Below are 13,635 nucleotides of genomic sequence, written 5' to 3'. Positions count from 1 at the left end.
GCCTTTCATCTATGTTCACATGAGACTAGGTGTGGAAGTCAAGCCATCCAGGCGCTTTCTCAGCTCTAGCTTCTCATTCACAGGGATGATGGAGCTAGCAGACTCACAGTCTATTTGGCAGGCCAGTTCCCTCTTGTTCTTCCTCCCTCCCTCATTCCCTCGGCCCCTTCTCTGTGTGTGTTTGTGTGTCTTTCCACCACCACTCCTTTCCCTCTTTCTCCTCTTTCCCTGTTTCTCTCCACCAGGACTGCTGAGTGTTTAGGTCCTGAGACTCCCTGGAGGAGAGTGGTAGGAGGTCTACCACTGCACCCGCAGGTCTAGCCACATTCTCCAACAAAGTTCTAGAAGCCCTCATTTTATAGGTGCTTGTGTAGAAAAATGAAAAGGTTTTTTTTTTTTTTTTGCATTTTGCCAGTGATTCTTGTGTGTATTTCCATCAGCACCATGAATTCTTGAGTCGTACATGCACTCCTGTTGTGCCTTTCCTCTAGCCTCCCTGACTCTACAATGAGGAACATACGCTACATTCTTCCCTTACCCATTCCTTGTTATTAATATGTTACCATCAATGGGGCCTCCTATATTATAATTCCATAGCCCCATGACTGTCAATTCCTTTATAAGAGACAAAATATTCCTCTTTTCTCTTTTCTCTACCACTTGTTCTATTCTTTTTTTCTTTAAGATTTATTTATCTATTTATTTATTTATTTATTTATTTATTTATTTATTTGACAGAGAGAGAGAGCAAGAGAGGGAACACAAGCAGGGGGAGTGGGAGAGGGAGAAGCAGGCTCCTGGCTGAGCAGGGAGCCCGATGTGGGACTCGATCCCAGGACCCTGGGATCATGACCTGAGCCGAAGGCAGACCCTTAACGACTGAGCCACCCAGGCGCCCCACCACTTGTCCTATCTTACTCTACTGGCTAAAGTTTACATTCTGCTTTTGAAACTTGCTAGCAGCAGCATCATGGAGGTCATATGTAGGAAAGAATCTCATTTAGGAAACAGAGATGCCTGGTTTTTAATTCCGGCTCCATAATTAGTGTAAGACTGTAGACAAGTTACTTAAACCCTCTGAACCTGTTTCCCCATGAGTAAAATCAGGGTAATGACATCTACATCTTAAGTACATTAAACACACCTACTATATACTCAGTATATTATAATGAATAATATACACATTATATTAATATATATGTTATAATATATAATGATTTAATATAATCAGTATATTAAGTGAAACAACCAATGTGAAAGCATCACATAGATTTCTTTTCCTTCTTTGCAAGGATTTAAACGAGAAAATCCACCTAGAGTTTTCGAGCCAGTGTCTGGACCACGGTTGGTTTTCGGTGGAAGATAGAGCTCATGGCAAGCTTTCAAATGAGCTGCATGAAACCCACGCCTAAGACGTCAGCTGTGTCACCCAAACCCTCCTCCTGGTTCAGTTTCTCAGTATTTTCCTATTCCTCCCACATTTGTATTTGCAGCTTTATAATAGAAATACGATGTAAAGTCTACTTCTTACAATTAATTCAAATTCTCCCATTACTTTAGTAACACAAACAGGCTGAATCATCATTCACATTAATAAATCCTCACTATACTTTAATGACCCATCCTTAGAAATAATTATAGAGTTTTATTTATATTTTCTTAATAATCCATTCTTCCTGGGGCGCCTGGGTGGCTCAGTTGGTTAAGCGACTGCCTTCGGCTCAGGTCATGATCCTGGAGTCCCTGGATCAAGTCCCGCATTGGGCTCCCTGCTCGGCAGGGAGCCTGCTTCTCCCTCTGACCCTCCCCCCTCTCATGTGCTCTCTCTCTCTCATTCTCTCTGTCTCAAATAAATAAATAAAATCTTTAAAAAAAAAATCCATTCTTCCTAATATCATCTGTTCTTAAGTTGAAACATGTCATAAGTCTCTGAATTTAAAATAATCTGATGGTCACCGGGGGGAGGTGGGTGGGAGGATGTGTGAAATAGATGATGGGGATTAATCAGTGCACTTGTGATGAGCACAGGGTGATGTACGGAACTGTTAAATTACTGTATTATATACCTGGACCTAATATAACACTGTATGTTTACTAACTGGAATTAAAAATATTAGCGTCCCAAAATTCTAGCTATCTTGTGAAAATTGCAGGCTCATTTCAGTAGGTTAGTGTATGGAACAAAAAGTCATGAATAATAAGTTTTAATATAGGTGAGAAAAAAATGAGTTCCTTTTACCACCTAGCACCAACCAACCAACCAGCCAGCCAACCAACCACCCAGTATTTTTCCATCACCTCCTCTGTGACTCACCCAGTGCTATCGAGTGTCGTGCCTAGTGAGGTGCTAACTTACAAATCAGTAACTCACAACCTCAAGGCAAAAATTAAAACAGGATCCTAAGGGATACAGGAGAGCCTGAAATGAGGGCCTGGGTAGCTCAGCTGATTAAACCTCCGACTCTTGATTTCAGCTCAGGTCATGAACACAGGGTCCTGAGATGGAGCCCATTACAGGGCTCAGCAGGCAGTCTGCTTGAGATTCTTTCCCTCTGCCCCTCCCCTCCCCAGCTCACCCATGCTCTCTCTCTTGAATAAATAAAATTATTTTTTCTTTTTTAAAAAAGAGGCTGAAATCACCTGCAGGTAGGCATCAAGTGACACTTGCTGAGCCTAGACTGAACAGAGGAATTAGGGGCAGCAGCTTCACCATCGTCCCTGTTTGTCTCTGCATCTTATCTCAGCCTCACCTGACTACCTTACTATCTACTGCATTTAACCCAAACATAGCTTGTGTTTCTTTACAAGCTAGCACCCAGCACACTATTCTGAGATACCTGAGTATTACCTGTGGTAAATAATATAACCCTAGAATTCTTGATACAGCAACTGATGAGGATGACCCACCTGCTCCAACAATTCCTGCCAGAAATGCTCCAGTGCTGTTTCTAAAATTGGGCTTGTTTTCTTCCTGCCCTGTAAGAAATACCACAGCCGGTTCCACAGACTTGGAGGTGGTGGAACAGGTATCAAAAATCTGATAGCCTAAAGTGATATTGGGCAAAATGTCCTTCCTCTTGTTAATCTCCTTGATTATGTGGATCATGGTTTTCATCCAGCGGAATCCCCAAAAGTTGAAGCTGAAAAAGAAACAGATTTGTACGGCTTTAGTCAGGATCTTTGGGGTGGGGGAGAGCAACTGTTAGCTGGGGGTGGTGCCGAGAGTATTTTGAGAGAGTATCAGCAGGCACCTCACTGGTACCGTTTTTCATAAACGATACTGCAAACTTCAAGGGTTCACCTATGCATCATATTCATTGTTGATTGGTTTGGGCAGGGAAGCACCTTTTTGTACATTTTCTTGCTCTAAATATCTTTCATATGATATAATCTCCCAAACTGCTGATTATGTCTTTTCACAAAAATATCTTTATATTCTCTACCCTCTCTACCACACAGGGTACTAAAGAACCCCTCAATACATTTTTTCCATTCATTGGAAGTCCTTGATGCCATATGACTCTCCCTCCTTACTTTCCTATAGGTTTCTCTCGTGTTCTTCTGGACATTAATTATAATAAAAATTATGAAAATACAATCAAAGTATATCAAAACAAAATACAAAATTTCTATATACTATGTAAACATGACTCCAATTTAATCATTTTTCCTGCCATTATTTAATTGTTAATATCGAGAGAATTTTTTAAATTTTTTTTTAAAGATTTTATTTATTTCTTTGACAGAGAGAGACACAGTGAGAGAGGGAATACAAGCAGGGGGAGTGGAAGAGGGAGAAGCAGGCTTCCCGCCGAGCAGGGAGCCCGATGCGGGGCTCGATCCCAGAACCCTGGGATCATGACCTGAGCCAAAGGCAGACGCTTAACGACTGAGCCACCCAGGCGCCCCAGTTCTTCCCAGTTTTAACTAAGCTTTAATCTATGTAAAAGCAAGGGTGGCTCAGTCAGTTAAGCATCTGACTCTTGAGCTCAGCTCAGGTCTTGATCTTAGGGTCGTGAGTTCAAGCCCCACATTGTGCTCCACGTTGGGTGTGGAGCCTACTTTAAAAAAATTTTTTTTTAATTAAAAAAAATAAAATAAAAGCAAGGATCTCAAGAATTTTTGTCTTAATATTTTCTGTAGCTATAGTATCTAACTCTCTATCTTCTACTCAATAAATGTTTTTTATTAAACGTCTAATAGCAAATAACCCTGCCAGCAGATTAGATTTCTCCTCCATGTTTCTTTGGTTTGTTTGTTTTTTAGTTTAGCTTTGTTTTTTATTTAATAAATAGTTACTGAGTTCTACTGGTGCTAGACATTATAAGTACAACACAGAACAAGATAGGCACTGTAGGATACAGGTGAAGAAACAGAAAAATAGCCAAGCAGTGCACCAAATCATAAAAAGAGTGATAGGGATGAAAGTAGGGGCCATGAAATAGAAAGGACGGACCACACTCTGGAGGACAGAACAGCCAAGCTGAGGCTTGAAGGATGACATAAAAACAGGGATGAAAGCTGCAGACAAAGGGAACAGTATGTGTGAAGGCACATTCTCAAAAAGAGAACATGAAACATTCTAGGAATGGACAGATCAGTACTTTGGGAGGATGAAGTTGGAGTGGGTGTGGCACAGGGAAATGGAGACTGGAGAACCAGAAGGTGCCAGAACATGAAGGGCTTCATCATCCTAAGATAGCTCGTTTCCAAATTTACTCAGGGGGCAATATAAATAGGCATATATGGTTTTGAAATAAATACAGCAATATCTTTTTTAAGGTAATATAGCAATATATTTCAAGAGCAAGAAAAACGTTCACCTGCTCTGAATCAACAATCCTACCCCTGAGAATTTATCTGAACAAACTGTTCTTCCCAAAGGAAAAAGCTCTGTATACCCCAAACTGTTTGTTACAGAATTATCTATAATATTGAAAAACTGGCAAGAACTTACATGCTCAGTGATAATAAATTATGGTATATTGACTTGATGGGAACATTTTCCATCATTAAAAAACTATAATTAGAGAGATTATATAGCCATGCATATAATAAGAAGCAAAACAAGCCACATGCAATGTTATTTCTATACTATAATGAAAACTACATATAAATTATATAAACATTTGGATAAGTATCAATAGAAAAATTTTTATCTATTTTTATTTTTTAAAGATTTATTTCTTTATTTTAGCAGGGGGAGAGGCAGTGAGAATCTTAAATATTCTGCGCTGAGCACAGAGCCCTCAGGTAGGACTCAATCTCATGACTCTGAGATCATAACCTGAGCAGAAATCAAGAGTCCAATGCTCAATGTACTGCATCACCCAGGCGCTCCCAACAGGGAAGTTTTTTTCATGAGCACAGGATAATTACTGGAAGGGTGGGATTCAGGACAATTTTTTCTTTCATTCTCTGATTTCCATTATGATATTCACAGTACTGTTATATAATGTATACCTTTTTTTCCCCCAGAAAATTTCTCTAAATCCTAACTTCATTTAGATCAGCCAAAACAATAATTAAAATACTCTTTATCTTTCCATTTCACTGCCTTTCTCTTCTCTGAACAACATTTTCAGAATAATAGAAAATCTTCCTCTTCTGTACAATTTAGCTGATGGCCAAGCAAAACTAGTATCTTGTTAATGTTGGAGAACAGGACTTCTCCAAACCCAACTGGAATTTCTAGATCAGGTCTAGCTAGGTTAATGGTGCCAAAATGAAAGTACTACCAGATTAGAACCAGTTTGGCCCCTGAGCACATCCTAAGCTAGGCCAGTCCCAATGGGACGCTCCAAACAGGAGGGAAAGTTGCATCACAGGGAGGAGTACTGAGGGTCTTGGAGAACACTGGGGATGGAGATGGGAGGAAACTTGCTGACAGGATGGGTGAAAATGAATTATAATTTTGAAGACCATATATCAATTTTTAAAATGGAATATTAATATCCAAAATGTATAGATATATTCAAGGTGGATTAAGGTGCTGGGGCAAGTTTTAGCCTGGAATAGCATAAACATGAACAATTTGGGTTTCAGGCAAACAAGGTTCAGAGACAAGTGGAACACCCACCATGATACCTTGCATTCCTGAGCCACATTGAGAACAAGGAACTGGCTTTTTAGATGCCCTAGACTCCATGAAACAAGCTTCACACACAACATCATGAATCAGCAGCAACACTGAAAGTCAGAAGATGCTGAAGAAATCCTTTCAAAGACTCCTCGGGGTTCATATTAAAGTTAAGATGGAATAAATACACACCTTATCTCTCCCACTGATTACAATTGAAATCGCTGGACAGAACATGTAAATCAACTATCAGACTACTCTGCAAATTAAATAAGAACAGGTGGACTAGGTAGGAAAATCAAAATATCCCTGACACAGTGAATAATTTTTTAAATACTTACTTCTTATGCACATGCATGCATGCGCACGCCCCCACACATACACACACAAATTTTAGCTATGAAAAGAATGCCAAGATTTCAACCACAGTGGAAATCATTTCTTTTAGTGAAAGGGGTGGATTTTTATTAAAAACTTATCTGTTGGCTTTTTTCTGGTTAGCCTTGCTAGGAAGATAACCTTCAGAAATTCTGATGGAAGGTGAGGAACAAATTAAGTGTATTTACAAAATATAAGTGTACTATGATAAACTCTAGTGTTCATTCTATATTTTAGAGACTGAATATGTAAACTTCTGTGATAAATAATGAACTGACCCTAGAACAGTGTAGCTGTGAGCAAAAGCCCTTCTCATCTCTCTTTCTTTTGCTTCCCTGTAAGAATGGAAAAGAATTAGGAGGTCCAGGAAAGAGGTCAGTGAGATTGATTGGAATCCTTTCATTTTGCCAACAACATTACTGTTTATCCATCCCTCTAATGATATTTCAAATATGTGGCATGAGATAAGACCAAAGGAAAAGAGTTGTGATCAGTAAAGATTTAATTGTATAATAAGTTGCTAAGGAGCACCTGGGTAGCTCAGTAAGTTAAGCATCTGCCTTTAGCTCAGGTCATGATCTTGGGGTCCTGGGATGGAGCCCCAGGTAGGACTCTCTGCTTGGTGGGAAGTCGGCTTCTCCCTCTCCTTCTATATGCTCTCTCTCTCTCAAAAAATAAATAAATCTTTAAAAAAAAAAGAAGTTGCTAAAATTCACAGCATGCATTTTTTTTAAAGATTTTATTTATTTATTTGACAGAGAGAGAGACAGTGAGAGAGGGAACACAAGCAGGGAGAGTGGGAGAGGGGAAGCAGGCTTCCCGCGGAGCAGGAAGCCCGATGTGGGGCTCGATCCCAGGACCCTGGGATCATGACCTGAGCCGAAGGCAGACACCCAACGACTGAGCCACCCAGGTGCCCCTCACAGCATGCATTTATAATCATAATTACCATGAAGCATCATAGAAATGCTTACTATATAATGTAAAATGCCCAATATAAAATTGTGTCCATACTGTGTTCACAGCTATGCAAAAATTATGGTTGCACTTATATACAGGGCTGAGAAAATAAAGGGAAAAGAGCTGCTTTGTTATGGTAGTAAAGTAGTGGATAGTTGTTTTCCTTTGTTTTAATTTCTGGCATTCTTTGTAGCTAAAGTGTGTGTGTGTGTGTGCGCCCAGGACCCTGCTCGCACACACAAATCTAAGCCTTGTTTACCTTTCTTAAAATGCGTTGTTAGTAAATTCAGATTATCAGTCATGGATCCCATGTCCTCACGTGACAATTTTGGCATGAGAAGGGCAGAAACCTTCCAGGGGAAGGAATCTTACTATGAATATCAGCTCAGAAATAAATGGGCATCCCCACACCTTGTATTTTCACTTGAGGAGAGCTTAGTGTAATTAACAATTCACAATAAAGCTGCAACACTGCATAATTTTACATTGGTGCTTCTCAAACTTTAATGTACACATGAATTACAGGGAGGTCTTATCAAAATGCTGATTCTGGTTCAGCAGATGTGGGAAGCAGCCTGAGATTCCACATTTTTAACAAGCTTTTAGGTGCTGCTGATGCTGCTGGTCCAGAGACCACCATCTGAAGGGCACTGTGCTCTATTGTACAAAACCTGTCTTTTTTCTTTCTGAGGTACAAAAGTGGGAAAGGACCCACCTGAGACCAAGGTTTTCTCGCTTCTAAGCAATCCTAGAGTGTCCGCCTTGGAGAAACCGAGGCTCAGAAACAGGAAGTACCTTTCCTACATCAAATAAATAGTGTCAGAGTCAGTGTCATGGCCCCAGTTCCAGACTCTGACTCCCACACCCCATACTCTTTCATCCCCACCACTTGGGCCTGATGTAAAAAGAAGACAAGAAGAGCAGCTTACCCTTTGCATTTTGCAAATACTGGCTCCAAAACAGACTCATTTGCTGGGATGGTCCTGTAGTGAATAGGAAACAAGTGAGTGATTTTTGGCATCTACATACCCGTTCAGATCAAACTGGCCCAGCAAATGACAGGTGTGTTCTTTCGCTTCTTTGCCTTCAATGCCAAATTCAGCCCATAGAAAAGCAAGAAATCCTAGAACCAAGCATTTCTTTCTGCGAGCCATCTTAATAAGGTAAGTTCAGGAAAAATGACCAAGTGTTATCAAGGCACCCTGACAGAGTGTTACAGTGAGTGTGTGCATGCTACCTCCCAGTGGAGTTGGCTTGCCATGACCTGCTGCATAATTGTCATGCCTCAATCAAAGAGCCTCACACTCACCTGCAATTTATGAATCTGGGCTAGAAGCTGAGTTTTTGAAAAGAGCCTCATAAAAATCTTTTTTATGCTTCGCAATAATATATAAATGACAAAATAGTGGGTTCTGAGTTTAAAAGAGTCATTTCATTTTGTAGAAATGTCCTTTCTTTTTATTATATTATATATTTTTATTTTTTATTTTTATAACATTTTTATATTATATATTATATATATATTTTTATTATATGTCAGCCTCATTCATTCTCATGTCAGCCTCCCTTGTGGGAGCCGCTCCTGCCCCAAAGGTGAGGAGGGGCATTCTGCTTCATCACAAAGTATCGAAAAAAGATGACATCAGGCCAACCTCTTTATTTTGGGGTATAGAAAAAGTCAAGTGGAAAACCATGGGGTATTTGGAAGACATCATTTTGAATCTGTATTCCACCACTTGCATTAGTGTGATGGTGGGAAAGTCACCTAACTTCTGTGCCTCACGTCCTCCTCAGTGACTAGGATCATCATAAGCTACCCTAGAATCATTTTGTAAAGCCCGTAAGAGTTCAAGGAACATTTTTCACATACATCATTTTCTTTCACCTCCTCTTCAAGATGAAGTGCTACCCTCAGCTCCCTTTGCTGACTTTGTCACTGGTGCATTGAACAGACTTAGAAATAATCTTCTTTCCTCCTCCTCCTGCTCTTCCTCCTCCTCCTTCTGCTTCTTCTTCTGCTGCTTCTTCTGCTTCTCCTTCTCTTTCCTCTTCTTCTTCTTCTTCCTCTTCCCCTTCTTCTCCTCCTCCTCCTTCTCCTTTTCTTTCTTCTTCTCCTCCTCCTCCGGATCCTCCTCCTTCTTCTTCTTCTCTTTCCTCTTCCTCGTCCCCTTCTTCTTCTTCCCCTTCTTCTTCTTCCTCTTCTTCTTCTTTCTTCTTTCTTCTTCTTCTTCTTCTGGCACAAATGCCTGACAATTTCTGGGTTCTTTCCTAAGAATCCCCTCTCCTCGCCTTCTTGCTAGGCTCTTCTCGGAGATGTCTCCCAATCTCTTTCTCTGGGTCCCTCTTTGATGCTTCTCAAACATCTCCCCCTGAAGTATAAATTCATAGATTATTTTCAGAGAAAATCCAATAATATGTATCAGGAGCATGAAAAATGTGTATACCCTTTTAATCATGTGATCTTACTTTGAAATAATTATCTCAAGGAAGCCATAGAGATCCATACCCACATTATGTATAAGGATATTAAGTATGGTTTTATTTATAATAGTAAAGATGGAAATAAATGAACACAACAGAGAATTTCTAAGATCAGGTATAATCTATTCACATGATGAAATACAAAGGAGTTATTTAAATCATATTTTAGAAAAATACAAGGGAAAAGCTCACAATATGCATGAAGTGAAGATAACAGAACAAAGCAACATATACAGTTACGTTCTAAATTTATAAAATTTACCAATATGTTATAGTTCTCTTTCATCCATATATTTCTATTAAAAGCACTAGAAAAAAACCACTGAAATCCAAAAAAGGAAAAAAGACCAAAAAATCCCTTTCCCCACTATTTTAACAAACCAATAGTCATATTTCCGTGTTCATTTCCAGTCCAGGTCAACACCCATAATAGTATTTTTAATTACTTTTTGGTGGTAGATTGTGGGTGATTTTAATTTTCTTCTTTATACTTTTCTATATTTTCCCATATGTTCAACAATATTCTTGTATTTCTTTTATAAACAGAAAAAAATGAGACTGCAAAAAAAATCTTGCTTCTTTTTTACAACTCCTCCATACATGCACATTCAACTCCCCTACCAGCCCCGCCACACACACATCACCATCATATCATTAGCACTGTCAGTCACCTGGGTCCCACCAACTTCCACACAGAAGTCATTTCCTTCACCTTGACCCACTAAAGGATTCCAGCACACATTTGTTGGTTAAGTGTCATCTCTGACCCTGGGGAACCCCAAAAGAGAGTCTCTCCCATTATTACTACTTCCCATGGCTCAGTCTCCCCACAGCCAATGAGGCCTTCACAAGTGAGCATACCCCTGGCCTTTGGGTGAGTGACACTTCCATCTGTTGAACATCTGACTAGTCTTAGTTTTCTAAAATGTGGATGGCCCCCAGGTTCTACCCTCAGACTTTCAAAGTGATACTGAAAAGATTTAAGGAAAAAGAGAGATTTCCAGAGGATTCTCTTCCCTGATAAAGCTTCAGAATCTGGCTTCAGCCAAACCAATTGGCCCTCTGGGTGACAGACCACTCCTCACCAACAGCCTGCGAATACCTCTCTTAAGCTGTAAAGGCTGGCCTTTCTCAGAACTATTTGGAACTATTCTTCACTCGTGTTTGCTCTATTTCTTACCAGAAGGCAGCTGGTTCTAAGCAATTACCCCTCTTGTTGCCAAGGGCTACCCTTGCACAAAAATATGTTTATCACCAAAGCTGATCTGTCTTAATCCTCTGGGCAAGAGCTCTGCTTAGGGACCACTAAAAAAAAAAAAAAAAAAATCACGAAAATAGATTGTTACATGAGTAACAAAACCTGCATTTTTATAGCATTTTACATTTTGCAGATTGTTTCCACATACATTATTCTTCCTCTAGGTCAGGAACAAGATTCAATGTTGATGAGGCTTCCGATTTGTGTGGCAGCATCTGGTATCCAATGTTTTTGTAATTCCCAGGATGACAGTATATTTTACCAGGGCCACAATGACTACATTTTCCAAATGTAGTAGAATTCATCAAAGATGAGGCAAAACATAGGAAAACAACATCAGGGTTCTTGTGCAGAGGGTTTTTATTAAAGGCAGTGATGGATGCTCAACACCTCATTTTTCCCTTATAGCATCCTACGTGACTGGTTTTCTTTTGTTCATTTTACAGATGAAGAGATGTGAGTTCACACAGCGAGTACATGCTAACATGCAGATAACACAACCCATGTGGTAGAGAGAAAAGACACAGACCATGTCCCTAAGGCTGGGTCCTAGATCCGGCTTCTTCACTATCCAGCCCTCTCTTTGTCTCTCTGGACTGCCAGCCCCTCATCCTCAAACTGGGGGCTTTGGAAGAAATGGCCTTTTTCAGAGTCCAGGTGTCCTAAGGAGTCAGTGGTGCTCAAGTTCTGGGTGAACCTTTCCAAGGCTCATATTCAATGACAGTTTAACCAAATATGCTGTCAAGACAAACAGTAGCAAGTTGTTTTGTTAACTATCAAGATGAGATTCTTCTTTCAGTAATACTTTGAACCTAATTACCATTTCCATAGGACTGATTTCAGGTACTCTTGGTCAAGGCAAAAGACACCAGATGAATGTTAGTGCAAATGGTCATGAATATTTAGTCCCATGTGTCCGCACCCAGACTCCTGTATCTGAGTCTGTACGTTTTCACCCCCCTCCCCCAAACCTGTTTGATCCTAGCTGTTCTCCAAGGGCCTTGGCGAAGGTCAGGCTCCCTTCCAGGAGCAATAACATATTCTGTCCAGACTTGTCTCTGGCTTCAAGTAAAGGAAAACACCTGAGCCTCTAAAGGTTATGAGAACCATCTTATTAACAAAGGTTAAAAGAGTATTTAAAGGCTGTTCTATGATTTACAAGAAAAGCTCCAACTCCAAATCAACTGCAGATGACACTTCTGTGTGCTTCTGAAAAGCCCAAGCTTTAGAGCCATCAATGAACTTATGGCTGGCTGACCATCGCTTGGTCAGACACAGCTTGTCGGATGTTATTTGACATTTATATTCCTCTATGTCATCCCTTTAGCTTTATAATCATTTATAATCAGGGAATATCCATGCCACACCATCAGATGAATGGAAACACTAATCTACCTTATTTTCTCATTTCTCATGCAGAGTTGTCCTTCTAAACAGTCAGGAAATGAATAGGACACCTAGTTACATATGTTTAAATTGCTGTTTTTGCTTTACAAAATATATACTAGGTTTTTTTTTTTAAATGTATGTCTCCAACTGTTAAAGGATTGCTACTTGTATTGAATTTTGTGACATTATGACATTATGGCTTGCCTGTATCTTTATCATGAGAAGAAAGGAAGATGAAAAATAAATCGATTTTCATAAGGATGTTATTAGTTGAAGTGCAAATTATTGATGAGTGGCCCTGGGATACATTAAAAAGCAGGCTTTGGGATTGCTTCTTTTTAAACATGTCAATAGTAGCAACTTGTTAGAGAGAGCCTCCTGTACATCTAAATAGAGAAAGCCCTCGATTACAGTCAAGGAGAGAGAGCCTCAGACACTGCAGGCATACAGAATTTTAACCAGCCGCCTTGTTGAACTGAGAAAGCCACAGGTTATCATCTCTTGTGCTGCATCTATTTTCAGGGGAACAATCTGACAGCCTGATTAATCCCCTGTCTCTAACTCAGCTGATGTACTAAGCAGCAAACCCTTACCATATAAAACCTAAAGCATCCTTTCTCCCTGGCTGTGTCACATGTTACAGAGCTACGGTGTGCTGTGGCTATAACAAAGATTGTGAAGTTGGTCAGCAGTTGACTAGAACAGGGAAACTGTTATCATCACAGACTTCTAGAGAATAAGCATCTATTTTTAATAAAATTTGGAATTAAAACAACCTGGCCAGCTTTAACTCATGCCTGAAATATTTAACCTGCCTGCCTGCATCCAATTTTTACCCCTTCTATTTCCATTCCCACACTGATGGAAACTATGTCAATCCCCAGTACATTCTTTAAAAATGTATACATCTTTATTGAGATGTAACTTGCATACCATAAAATTCACCTATTTAGAGTGTGCAATTCAAGTTTTTAGCATATTTGCAGACTTGTGTAACCATCACCACAACCTAATTTTAGAACATTTTCATCACCCCACAAAGAAGCCCATACCCATTAGTAATCATTCCCCACTCTCCGTCACCTCTACC

At 39.8% G+C, this 13,635-nt stretch overlaps 1 protein-coding gene across 3 annotated transcripts in view; it reads right to left on the bottom strand.

Annotated features, from left to right (window-relative positions):
* Nucleotides 1-2,012: 2,012 nt before the first annotated feature.
* Nucleotides 2,013-13,635, bottom strand: part of LOC145723000 (uncharacterized) — a 49,587-nt gene continuing 37,964 nt past the window's right edge. Inside the window, exons 1-4 of one of the 3 annotated variants that reach the window (XM_081828345.1) lie at nt 9,288-9,909; nt 8,347-8,400; nt 8,133-8,217; nt 2,013-3,140 (exon numbers count right to left, since the gene is read on the bottom strand). In XM_081828345.1, the coding sequence (XP_081684471.1) occupies nt 9,310-9,873 (564 nt within the window). In that variant the 5' untranslated portion in view covers nt 9,874-9,909 and the 3' untranslated portion in view covers nt 2,013-3,140; nt 8,133-8,217; nt 8,347-8,400; nt 9,288-9,309. Of the gene's footprint in view, nt 3,141-8,132; nt 8,218-8,346; nt 8,401-9,287; nt 9,910-13,635 lie in introns of those variants that run through there. The other 2 variants (XR_014147674.1, XM_081828353.1) reach the window with 2 other exon arrangements.

This window comes from Leptonychotes weddellii, chromosome 1, assembly GCF_054177405.1.
Source record: "Leptonychotes weddellii isolate Sample4059 chromosome 1, ASM5417740v2, whole genome shotgun sequence".
Lineage (NCBI taxonomy): Eukaryota > Metazoa > Chordata > Mammalia > Carnivora > Phocidae > Leptonychotes > Leptonychotes weddellii.
Note: the sequence above shows the minus strand (reverse complement) of the source record. Positions and strands in the feature narration are given on the sequence as shown.